Source organism: Athene noctua, chromosome 17 (genome assembly GCF_965140245.1).
Source record: "Athene noctua chromosome 17, bAthNoc1.hap1.1, whole genome shotgun sequence".
In the NCBI taxonomy this organism is placed as follows: domain Eukaryota; kingdom Metazoa; phylum Chordata; class Aves; order Strigiformes; family Strigidae; genus Athene; species Athene noctua.
Window position 1 is genome coordinate 6,292,348 of NC_134053.1, and position 12,499 is coordinate 6,304,846.

At 36.6% G+C, this 12,499-nt stretch overlaps 2 protein-coding genes across 13 annotated transcripts in view; both read right to left on the minus strand.

The window, feature by feature from the left end:
* RIMBP2 (RIMS binding protein 2) overlaps window positions 1-12,499 on the minus strand; it is a 118,647-nt gene that overhangs the window by 52,218 nt on the left and 53,930 nt on the right. For 6 of the 12 annotated variants that reach the window (XM_074921449.1, XM_074921447.1, XM_074921443.1 and 3 more), the window contains exons 4-6: window positions 6,195-6,299; window positions 2,885-2,935; window positions 253-273 (exon numbers count right to left, since the gene is read on the minus strand). In XM_074921449.1, the coding sequence (XP_074777550.1) occupies window positions 253-273; window positions 2,885-2,935; window positions 6,195-6,296 (174 nt within the window). In that variant the 5' untranslated portion in view covers window positions 6,297-6,299. The remainder of the gene's footprint in view (window positions 1-252; window positions 274-2,884; window positions 2,936-6,194; window positions 6,300-12,499) is intronic. The other 6 variants (XM_074921440.1, XM_074921450.1, XM_074921446.1 and 3 more) reach the window with 1 other exon arrangement.
* LOC141967594 (uncharacterized) overlaps window positions 8,476-12,499 on the minus strand; it is a 111,641-nt gene continuing 107,617 nt past the window's right edge. Inside the window, exons 8-9 of the mRNA XM_074921549.1 lie at window positions 11,173-11,272; window positions 8,476-8,681 (exon numbers count right to left, since the gene is read on the minus strand). Coding sequence (XP_074777650.1) covers window positions 8,476-8,681; window positions 11,173-11,272 — 306 coding nt within the window. The remainder of the gene's footprint in view (window positions 8,682-11,172; window positions 11,273-12,499) is intronic.

Here is a 12,499-nt window from a genome sequence, read left to right on the forward strand (position 1 = left end):
AGAAATAAACTTTCAAAACCTGTATCAGAGTTCTCATTAAATCATGCTACATTTGAAAATTAATCTCTTGTAGAAAAAAAAAATTATCTGATTTTGGTGATTTGGTATTTGGCCAATAAATGCCAAGCATGCTTGCATAACAATGGTTCTAGCACGCATCTCATGCAAGGTTAGGCAGGACTATCGTACTCATTTTAAAGGGAAAAGTGCAGGATTCAGGACAGGGAAAGGATAATTTATGCCCTAAAATACCTGCATGCTGTCCAAGGTGTTCTGGATGAAGTGCAAAGCAATAAATTCCAAACAAGACACAGTAAACAAAGAGATGTGGAATAAACAAAGAAATAAAAACAGTCTTGAACACTTTTTTACATTTCAAAGCAAAATATATTAGAACAGTTAACACATGTAAAAACATGCAGTAATGCAATCCACACTATAGAACTCTTCAGAAATCAATACCACTGCTGATCTTAAATTGCAAATGGCAGATTAAATAAAATGCTAAAAATTAATAGGCTTGTGGGAATAAAAAGCAAAAGCTCAGGAAAACTTGATGGGATTATGCAAATCAAAGGTTGCAGACAAATAAGCTAAATAGGAATTTTGATTAGCTTGAGGGTGGTAAATAATCACTTGCCTGCTTTGTTTCTATTTATTTTTTTCTGCATCATATACTTTCCACCAGGCATTAAATAATAATTTAATCTTATATGATGATAATGAAAGCCCATGAGTAAAACACTTTCTTTGGGAATATTATAATTTTTATAGATACAAATAACTTCTTTAATGTCTTTTTAAAGACGAAAAATGCGCCAGAAAAACCACCTTTCATCAATGCATGACCAGTAAGTGCACAGACAGAACTACTGTGAGAAGGTAAGAAGACTAAAAATTACCTTCTGCTAAAAACACATTTCTAAATGAAATATCAACAGTGAACTTGCTACAATCAACCTATAGTATTGTGTGTTCTTTATGATACGTATGTTATGTTAAGATTTAATTACCATTTAATGCCTTTTCTTTTCCTCAGGCAGAAAATCTCATTTGGTAATTATCAGCCAAAACCTGTTTTGCATGAAAAAAGAGGAAAAGGAAATCTGGATGCAGTTAGTGTGCTGTTTACTTGTGTGTCTATATTTTCTGACACTTTCTTATCCAAGTACATCAAACGATATGACTGGAACTTAAAGAATCTGTTAAGCCTAGTTTTGAAAACTGAATTGCTTGCTTTAGGAACCTTCTTACAGGAGTTCTAATTCCTGCTACATGTTGTGGTCATTTGTCCTATCTTGCACAACACTCTGGATCAGCCTCCATTTCTAAATAGCAGACAGCAAAGTGAGTAAGAGGATTTGTCAGCACCAGGCAGATATTCAAGTATATTAATTTCTTTCAATTCTCCTTTGATTTTTGTGTTTTCATATGTAATTTAACCATAACTGTATGTATCCATTATAAAGGTCCCATTACTGTAAGAGTCTCCGTTTAAAATCTCTAAAAATTTCACTCCAGCCTAAAACAAAAGGTTTTGCAAACTTTGCCCTATTCCAACTAAAAAGCTCATGTTTTTTGAATGGGAATAAGAATATGCTCCTATTCTTCCTGTCATTTCTACACAAGACACAAACAATTCTATATCCTTAGGCACAGGGGACTAAATTACTAGATTTTTTTTTCTTTAGGATTAATGACTTGAAGGAAGGCTTGAAATGTGATTCAAAGTCCATAAACACACCTACTAAAGCATTTACAGGTAATGCCCTGTGCCCAGGTCATAAGTGCTATGAGCAAGTGTTAATGAAAATACTAAGATTTTTTTAACATATCTTTATAGTTGGTGTTGTCTTTATGAATGATGTCAGTATGTGTAGGCATTTAGTGCCTTAGAAGTTAGTAAATCAGATCATCTAAATCATCTCTCAATACCTAATTTACTTAACAGTGTTTACTTACTAAATCCAAGAGTCACTGGCAAATTCTAAAAACATATTGCAGCATAGCTGGGAAACACTAAGAAAGGTCACAGCTGGTGATAAAACAGCAGTAGGATTAGAGGCAATGGACATGGGTAGCTTTCAGAGAAAATTTCTAACAGGATAAAAAAATAATACTCTTCATAATGAAAGTCCTCAAAGACTGAAAGAGGCTGCCCATAGATGTTGTCACAGCTCCATTCCCAGAGATATTTAAAAATGGACTGGGCAAAGCCTTGAGCACCCTATAGTAATTTTGAAAAGGGCCTTTCTTTGAGCAGGGGGTTGGACCAGATAGCCTGAGGTCCCTTCCAAACAGAATTATTCTGGGTTTCAAATTAAAAATTTGAATATGTTTCTGGTGCCCTTGATTTTCAAATGCCCAGTTCAGACTACCTCGAAAAGACCTAATTTTCCTATAAAAAGAATTAAGTGTTCTCTCTGTACCACACCCTTTGAAGGTTTTTCAAAGTATCCAAGTGCTTATATTAGGTTTAAAAATTTTGGCTCTTTAGCATGTAGCTTTATGTTTACTAGACAGTATTTAATTAGGAACCTTAGGTAATTTATTGGTATTTGAAGCTCTATTTCCAGCCTAAATGATAATAATTCTCACAAGTAATCACGTCCTTTTAATATATCTGGTAGTATTTTACAAAAAATAGTATGAAAATTTCCATTCTATACAAAGAAAAACAGAGGTATACACATCGCTTCCAATAGCTAAGCTTAATGCACTCCTAACTGAATTATAGTCTTTAAAGGATGCAATTACACTAAAAGAGGAAAAAAACTCTATTTGCCTACATACTTGAAACTTTCAAAAGTGATGATACTGCAAAGTTGTCACATTCAGAATGGAACCTCCACAAGCAAAGGTAACACAAAGGATATCTGCTTACCTCTAGTAACTGAACTGCTCCTTCATGTTCCTTCTTAGCTTCAACCTGAGCCTTGTTTTTATAAGAAAAAGAGAAAGAGAGAAGGGGGGGGGGAGGGAGAGGGAGCAGAAAAAAAGTAAAAGATAAATCAATTAGGCATGCCACATATAATATGCTCTAACCACATAAAGTAGCATACTGTATCCTCAAATCCAAAGCCAATTACAGTCTTGAAGGGATGGCTCTGCCAATATTACTACAGTGCTTTGGTTCCAAGCCACTGAAATAGCTGCTTATTTTTAGGAGACTGAATCTTAGTGAAGCTTAATAGCACTGGTATTTTGTTGGACCAAGGCAAGCATGCTCAACACATTGCAAGAGCACATCGAAGTATCTCTGAAACCCTCTAAGTTAAAACTGAAAAATGAGCTTGTTATTCTACATTGCAGGAGGTTCATAGTGTAGAGACCTACCACACCAGCTACAAGAAAGAAACACGAAAATTAAGCTCATGCTTTACATGCATAAACAGTATTTATCTTCTAAGTAAAGAGCTCACAAAATACTTCAAGGCAAAACACTACAAGAAAGGTAGTCTGTAAATAGGAGTGCAATGTTTAGGGTCCAATCAGTTGAGTCAAAGAAGAAAAGAGGGGATCAATCAGTTATCAAATTTTAGTCAGGAAAATTTTAAATCTTAAAAAAATATCACTCAGTAACTTTGTGTCATCGTCACTTTATTTCCATTTCAATTTTCACTATCTTCTTTATTGAAGCTTGCCCACGATAAGCAAAACTTTTTATTAACCATTGGATAGCTATGTGGTGCATTATCTTTGACTCTTAAATCCTTATCGTTGTAACCCAAAAATCACATTCTATACATTTTCCATCAGAGGAAAGTCTTAAAACCCTCTAGTTTAGCAGAGGGAAATGCCACACTGACTTTCTGATTTATTGGGCCAGATGCTCCCATGATGGACACTGACACAACTATGCTACTTCATTTTCCTCATCTGTGAGGGCTACCAGACTCTGTTATTGGTTTCAGCGGAAGCTGGGCGAGGCTGTAAAGACATAACTAAAACCATACACCCAAGCTATACTTCACTGTCGTGCATGGTAATAAAGCCTTCTTCAGTCCTGCAAGTACAGTCATCTTTCTTCACGTACTACAGTAGTAAGCCTTATTGCTAGGACCTGATCAAATACAGGCTCCATGAGCATTACTAAACACATGATGTCAGGTAATAGAAAGCCTTATGTTATCCATCATTACAAGTTTAATAAAATCTACCCAGAAGAGTTCTTGATAAATGATAAGAAAACCTTCAACAATAGCTATCTCTCTTTTACATCAAACTGTCTTGTATTTAGGCTTGCTTGGAGGAAAAGACCATCTGATTCCCTATCAACACAAAACCTTGAGGAACAATATTATATTCTTCCTTTTAGGCTGAAAATCTGATCAGTCTGTAGATATATTAAAAACACAAGGGATTTTTATTTATAATATCAAAATGTGACAGCAAATGCATCAGGCTGTGCCAATAACTGGCTTTGTTTTGAAGTGCACATTCCTGTAGTTCATCAGCAACTTTATGACAGTAACAAGATATGCTGTGAAATGTCATCCTGTTACTGCCTGGAGTTACTACTTTTATTTCACTGTACTTTTTCAACTAATTAGATTACTCCAATTAAAAAAAAGGAAGAAAGAATTTAACACACATGTACTAGGTGCAGTGAGAGGTCAGCTCTGGTTGAAACGTGAGCCAGCAATTCCTGTTTAATGATGGAAGCGAAGTATTAGAGTTACTTAGGTAATAGATTTATTTAAATTATTTTTCTGAAAATATACACTGCATTATAATGTTGAAAAGGAGATGTGTTGGATACCAGCAGCCTACAGGCTAAAAAAGGACAAATCAGTCTGCACTCGTCTTTACTACCACGCCCAGAGGTAGCTTGGCTATCTCTCTACAAGGTATAACGGTGAACAATACAGACATCCTCCCAAAATTTTTCAGTGTTTTCAATACTTTCCCTCTTCTACCCATCCAGCGTACTAATCTGGTCTTCATTCTTATTCTATAGCATTACAAAACTACATCTTTTTTTTTTTTTTTTTTTTTTGCTACAGCTTAGCAAAAATTAGTGGAGAAAACAGTATTGCAGAAATTTGTCTCCTGTTGCCAATCTGTAACAAAAAGACCCATGCAATGTGGATTTATTAGAAGAATGTAAAAAAATTAGCAAGAAGGAAAGCTGTACTTTTCTTTGACTCCTTTGCTTTGCCAAGAAATTTAAGTCCAAAATTTATGTGGAAGTTCAGATAATAAGAGCTAAATATAACTAGAAATGGCATTTTGAAATATGCCTAAATAGATTAATTGTGAAAGGCTAAAAGAAAATTAACTGGAAGATTTCATGTGGTCGAGTGACGCTTTCTATTTCAAGCAAACTGTATTATATACATCTTTTTATTCTGCTGTGAATGTCCCTCCATGCCAATTCTCCACCAAATTATCATTAGCATTATTATTTCTGTTTTTTGATCTAGTCAAGCAATTGGAAAAATCAACATTAGTACTGAGACAATAGCAGCTTTAAGTGACTTTGGTAAGATTGAAACTCAATGTCATGTTTTTTATATTATAATGAATGCTGAGAAGTTGCAGTGTGAAAAAAAAAATGTCTTCAAGTGATTTGTGAATTAGAGAATGAGCTTGGAAACGAGGTACTTAAACAACTGTTTAGTTTATGAAAAAGATCAACTGTGATGTATAAATACCTTGACAAGGATTTACTTTAATCTAATTTAGTGGAGAAAGGTAGTAAGAATTGCCAGTGTCTGGAAGAGGAAGCCAAATAAATCCTAACAAAACATTAATATGTCAGTGAGAATGATTAACTGACAAGGAAATGGTGGATTCTCTTTATTTTGATTATCATGAAATTAAGGAGGGTGGATTCCTTCCTGACATTTAAAGAATGCACAGATATTCCTGAGCCCAATATAGAGGGAAGCAATGGAAATACAAAGGAAATATATGTATTTGTATTGGCTTTCTCCCTTGGAAATACAAGAACTTATATATAATGGTCAGGTTAATTGTCACTGGCATAAACTTTTATAAATCAGTTAGCCCAATCACCCAGTAAACATCCACTTCTTACACCTGGCTTCAGCATACATGTAGAACAATCCAGAACAGGAACCAGTTTGGCGGTCGTGGTTTAAATTCCTTCAAACCAGGAGATCTGTGTCATTCCTGCGCTCTGTGGCTGCAATTTGTTATTTCACCTGACTGCCCCTTTCGCCCCTTACCTTCTGCAGGAGCTCAATTTCCTGCTGTTTGGCGTTGAGAACAGCCAAGGCTTGCTCATGCTCCAACTCCAGCTGTTGCCGCCGTTCAGCAGCCTCTCGCATATGCTGTTTTGAAGGAAGCAGAAAAACTATCAGGAGACTTGAACACGCTCCACCTGCAGCCAACCATGCTGCCATTCCCAGGCGTGCAGATGTTCATCGCAACATAAAAGCTCTCTGGTATCACTGAGAGGCAAGTGGGAAACTGGATAGGATTTTACTTTGGTCACTACTTCGAGGCATATTGCCAATGCTAAATTCAGGCATTTAGACAGCAATCTCTTTTAGGATACACAACTCTGTCATTGCCAGCAATGTGGCCTCTGATACACAAGTGAACAGTAACCGTTTTATCCATCAGGCACACATTTATATGTGGCATCATGCTGAAGAATTAAAGCTGGGAATAAAACTAGCTTGACAATTTCCTAAATGCCTCTTTATCTAGGCTATGGGCTTGTGATTTGTTTTGCGAATGATGACCCAAAAGAAATAGCTTACCTTTGCTAATCTCTGCCTATTATTTATAGCAAATTGGACAGACCAGAATGAACACAGGTGGATTTGGACAAAAGTGACTACACAGTACTCAAAACCAATTTTAAAATACAGTCCCTACTAACAATTCAAAGCAACATGAAAAAGGTTCTTGTGAAGAGCACAAGCTGAACAATGTCAAGATACCCTTTGCAGATAGAAATCTTTTTCATTACAGGTTAATATTTTTCTCCCAATATCATTATAACTTTCAAACACCCTGTTAATAAATGGGAGTTAAGATAGATCTCTTTATAGATTCTGATCTCTTCTCTGGTGAAACTAGTATTAAAGATTTTTATTTTCCAAATTACATATTATTCCCATAATACTCTCACAGCAGAGGCACAATGTCTTATCTGCAGCACCATGACTTATTACACACAAACCTATTAGGAATCAGCACTCGGAAACACAAATGGGTGGCTAAAATTGACAAGAACAGCCCAAAATATCTCTTATTGTGTACAAAAGAAAATTTTATCAAGCATATTGCTAACCTTTAATGAGCTGTTACTCTCTACTACACGTTACTCATAACAAAGAGGGACAGCACAGCGAGGCCAATTTCCCTCAATCTGGACATGTTTGCAAAGGAAGCAGAAATGTCTCCAATACTCCATTTGGCCTCTGCTTGGGATTTATTTATTTTCATTTGATGTGTTGATTAAAAACAAACAAAAATTTTTCCAATTCATCAGTTTTGACTCTCAGCTATGGCTTGTTTTCTAGGAGTTTTGTGAGGATTCCCTATTTTGACTGTAGATATTTCTGAACGGTGTGTATTGTAACAAAATTTAAATGGATCTGTTCGTGGGTAACATCTACTCTCTGTATGTAATAATGTCCAAAAATAATGGTTCTGATTCTCATCTCATCTGAATGAACATAATCTATTTTCCTAACTAGTATTACTGATAGTTTAAACTAGCATGAAGCTACATTTACTGAGCTCAGCAGCTTCCATCAAGTCTTATGTAAAATACCGGTGGAGCATCAGCACATTTCTTATACTCAAGAAATGGTGAGGCAATTAAATCCTTCTCACACTTTTAATTAAAACCTTTAATTATCAGAAAAGAACCAAAGGTCTCACTTTACTCTCTCAAGATTTAGTACCATATTTGGTACAGCATATTTTGATACCATTAAGTTCTTACTACTTTTACAAAAGCTACTACAGAACATTTCTAGTCCTCTGCAGAGATCAATAAATAATTAATACCACGACCATACAGTGAATCTGTAAAATGAAATGAAGAAACAGATTGTGATACATGATCTGTGATTCTCCCCAGCTTTTAATTTCTCTCTTTCCTAAAATACATATTTAATGATCTACAGTTCACAGATTTTAAGGTCAGAAAAGACCATTTGGGCATCTATGTTAACCTAAAAGTATCTCTCAGCCACTTCAGTATTGTCATGATCTACTTAGTATTTAAAGCAGCAAGGATCTCTTCACCCCAGCATCTGTCCCTCCCCTGGCACAGCAATTAAATCTCCCCCAAGCCAGAAGCAATTCCTCCCTTCCCACTCTGCTCACAAATCGGTTCTGTCTGCAAATCTGTTCTGTGCTTCCTATCTGCACATCAGCTGCTGTCATTTCTTCTGAGCTCGAGGGGAATGGGTTAGGGGAGTGGAGGAGGACTGCAGAGATCACTAGAAGAACAGCAGGGAGAAAGCTCTAAGCTGCTGAATTCTTTCAGCATCTTCCTTCAGGACTGATTTCCACAATGATCACATTGCCGTGGTTTGTGTAAGTGGTGGCAATCCGTTTGGCCTTGCTATCGCTGTCCTTAATGTGAGGCAGGTAAGAGCTTTCTAAACATGTAAATCTGTACTTCCCTTTTTGCACGATTTCTAGAGGTCCTAACAGCATTACTCTCACATCAGAAAGCAAATCCACTTCTAAAAGAGCATAGAAAAAATACAGTAAGGACTTCATATTTCAAAACAATTGGCAAATAATGCTATGTCCTTCAAAGAAACATACTTTCAGACTATCTTTCAGAACAAAGGTAAGAATCCTGCTACATAGCAGAGAATGAACTGGGGCCATTGTGCACATCTCAGTTTCCTTTCAAACTGTAGAGCTAGACAGCTGTATAGTATAAACTGTTTCTGAAATAGCTCTTATGGGACCTGCTCAAACAGTTCTTGTTTTTCCAGCTTCCTCATGGGCAGCAGGGGGATTTGACAACACACGGCCCATCCTAGCTCCAGCCGTTTCAGTGGGTACACTGTATTACCTACAGCTGCAAACAAAACACAGAAACCCATTCTTTCCTATAGCAGTGACTTTTACAGTTTTAAAATGTGCAACTGGTTAATGGTAGAACAAACTCAAATGGCTTTCAAGTACTGAAGCCTTGTTTATGAGACAGATCTCATACGTGATGCTGAATGGGGAGCAAATTTAATTCTCACCCGAGCACTCTTATCAAAGACTTGTCATCTGCACTTGCAGATGGGTGGGCACCATTACAGTGGAATGAATGAGAAAAGCTGGCTGAACACATCAGAAAATCACAACTGCTCTATGTGAGAGGCACTGTGAAGATTCTCAGAAGTTAGCTAATTCAGCAGTTCTTCATCTTCCCTTTTCTGCTTTGTTGATACATCCTCAATTTCTCAAAAGAGAAACTGAATTTCTCTTTTGACAGGGAAACTAGGCTAAATATTTCTCAAAACTTTCCAATGGTTGGAAAGCTGCAAACCATTTTTTCAGACTACTAATTTCCCGAGCATATGAGGACACACATGAAATACACAATTAACTGCATCTGCCTGGGCATGGTTTAGTGCTCAGAAGGAGATTTAGGGTTTCAAGCCTGTTCAAGGTAGTCTGCCAGCTCAGAAGGGTTCTGCTCAAGAAAGAGAACTATTGAATGTGAAAAGCCAGGATCTCTATATCCACCAGAAAATTTTTGTTTCAGTGAGAGAGTTCTTAAGCAGGACAGTGAGATTTCCAAAATGATTCTCCCACGTCCTTAAGAAATATTATTGCAGTAGAAGTTAAGTAAAATAAGTCAAATAGCCAGATTCAGCTCTTCTACAGAAGAAATTTGGAGGAATCATTAAGACAAATGCCAGTAGATAACCTAATTAAAGAGTGGCAAAATAAATATTGTTTGGTATGGCCAAAGAATAAAGTACATTCTTTAATTTGTTTTAAGAGCATAAAACACAGTCCATCAGTAGAGGAGTTTCTAGTGTTCAAAACCACACAAACCTAGCAAAACCAAAATCTGAACAGTCCAGAAGAAAACAATTTGTATTTTGATTTGATGAAATGAGACTTAATGCAAATTTACTTAAAGCAAAGTCTAAACCTAAATTGTTTTATGAGCCATGAATTCACAGTTAATTCATTTTCCTGACATTTTTCCTCCTATCTTTCTACTCTGTGCTCCTTGAAGAAGTGAATTTCTGCAGCTATCAAGCTGAAATCCCACAATCATTATATAGAGAGCACAGGCAAGCCCTATCTGTTGAAATAGCTTCTAGGTGTTGATCCTACTTTCTGTAGTTACTAGCACATGGCTCACAGTAAAATAGCAAATTAGTAATAAAGGTCTGTAGAATGGTCAGTTTTGTATTCCCCAGAAAAAAAAGAAGGAAATAACAGGAAAAGTAAATTATTTTCCATTGCTAGGGAAAAACTTCCTGCTTGTTCCTGGGGAAAGTTGTGTTGGTCTAAAGACAGATAACAGTGTGTCACTCTTCTATTTAATTAAGCAGTTTCATTTTCCTTTCCCAGTAGATGTATTTCTTATTTGCACATGAGTCTAGATTTATTCCGTCAGTGCTACCTATTGACTGGTAAATAGGACATTGATAATTCACTGCACAACAATACACACAACAGTTAACTCCTCTTGGCATTGCCTAATATGTGATTCCAACAGCTCAAGTTTCCAGACACTGCTGGAATAAGACTGTTTATGGAGCAGCCAGCTTACTTTTGATAACCCCACAGTATTTTGGAGGCTCAGCATAAATTATAACTGCCTTTTATTTCCATCTGTAGCTGAAAAACTTTCTCCTCCTCATCAAATAAAGCTGGAGAGAGAGTTTCAACAATGTATTAGCAATGCAACAAGGCAAAACCAAAATCTATCATTCTCAAAATCCAGAGAGGTATCCATTTTCATCACTATAATCATCTCCAAAAGCCCAGATCTATTCTGATGCAGCCAACAGCAAAACTATTTTTCCCCTTTTAGAGTGAGTCTGATACAAGTCAAAATCATTAACAAATCCAATTTTAAATAAGTGATTGTACTTATAACAAGCATTGGCTGAAGCCACTTAGTATTACTAAAACATTCTGCAATGAAGAGTCTTGCTTGAAATTTTACATCTCAAACCACTTATTTTCATTTCCATCTCCTCCTACTCTCAAGGACATCCATTCCTCCTTTACTAGCCACTTCAGTGGTTTGAAAAAGGAAAACTTTGGGCTTAAGAAGATGAAAAATAAGCGGCTCTTTAGCAGTCTGTCAAAAAAGTTTCAGCACTGTATCAATGCTCCATTCTAATCAGACAAACACATCCTTAATTTTTTTGAATGGTCTGAATTACAGACAAGTGTTTACAAGTGTTTTCTCTCTCAAGAATTCTTACTGTAGTCCTCACCAGTGCAGTTCCTTCACTGATGAAAACAGCTGTAATTCTATGATGTTTTTCTTTGTTTCATTTTTTTTTCTATTTAATGATCTTAATTGCTTAACTCTCTTTAAGGCATATTCTGGTGGCAGTTTTCCACATCACAACTTCCATATTTTCACTGGGAACAGTGGCCCATTCACACCAGTTTGTGTTTCCATCAGATCACATGCTTCCTTCCACTGGCTGCCTCTACCCCATCTCACTGGACACCAGCCCACTGTCTGTAATGGACCTTTCAGACCTTTCTCCATTACTCCTGATCCATCTATCAGGTTCAGGTTATCAACTTACTGATTTCCATCTTTATTTAATCAACAACATTTCGGGAATTTGGCTGTTGCCTAGCAAAGCAGTTTCCTTCACACTACTAGAACTTTTTCTGCAATTTGTTTCAACATACACAAATTACTGCCCCCTGAATTAGCTGGCAAGTAATAATCTCTTGGCTGATTCCATTTTCCAACTGAATTTTACTCTTATTCTACCCCATCGGCTCAGCTAGATCTCGTCTCTGTTAGACTCACCTGGTGAACTCCATCATTTCATAGAATCAGTTTGTCCCATGGCATTATGCAGAATAACCAGGAAAACAGAAGGACATCATCTTCAATTACACAGTGAAACCTCTACTGAAGAATACACTTACAATTCAAAATGCATTATTGATTTTTTCTAAGTTGAAAAGGAAGCAGCAAATTGATGATGTGAAAATAACCGTGTATCTAGAAAACAAGCATGACTAGAAGCAGCGTACTAAGCTTCTCTAGAAGCACATTAAAAGAAAAGTGGTTACTTACCAGGCACTATAATTCTTTTTAAACAAGACCTCTCTAATAAAACAACAGCAGCTTTTGCAACCCTGTCCTGACAGTGGGAGGCACTCTGCACAGGCTGGTACCACAGTGCTGGTACCAACAGGTTGTTTCACAAGGCCACAGTAACATTTTGCATCACATTAGACCGGCAGACATATCTCTTTAAAGCAAAATATCTTGGCGGTTGTTCCTATTTCCTTCATCAGCATGGTCACTTCTCATCCTTTTCTTCTCACCTTG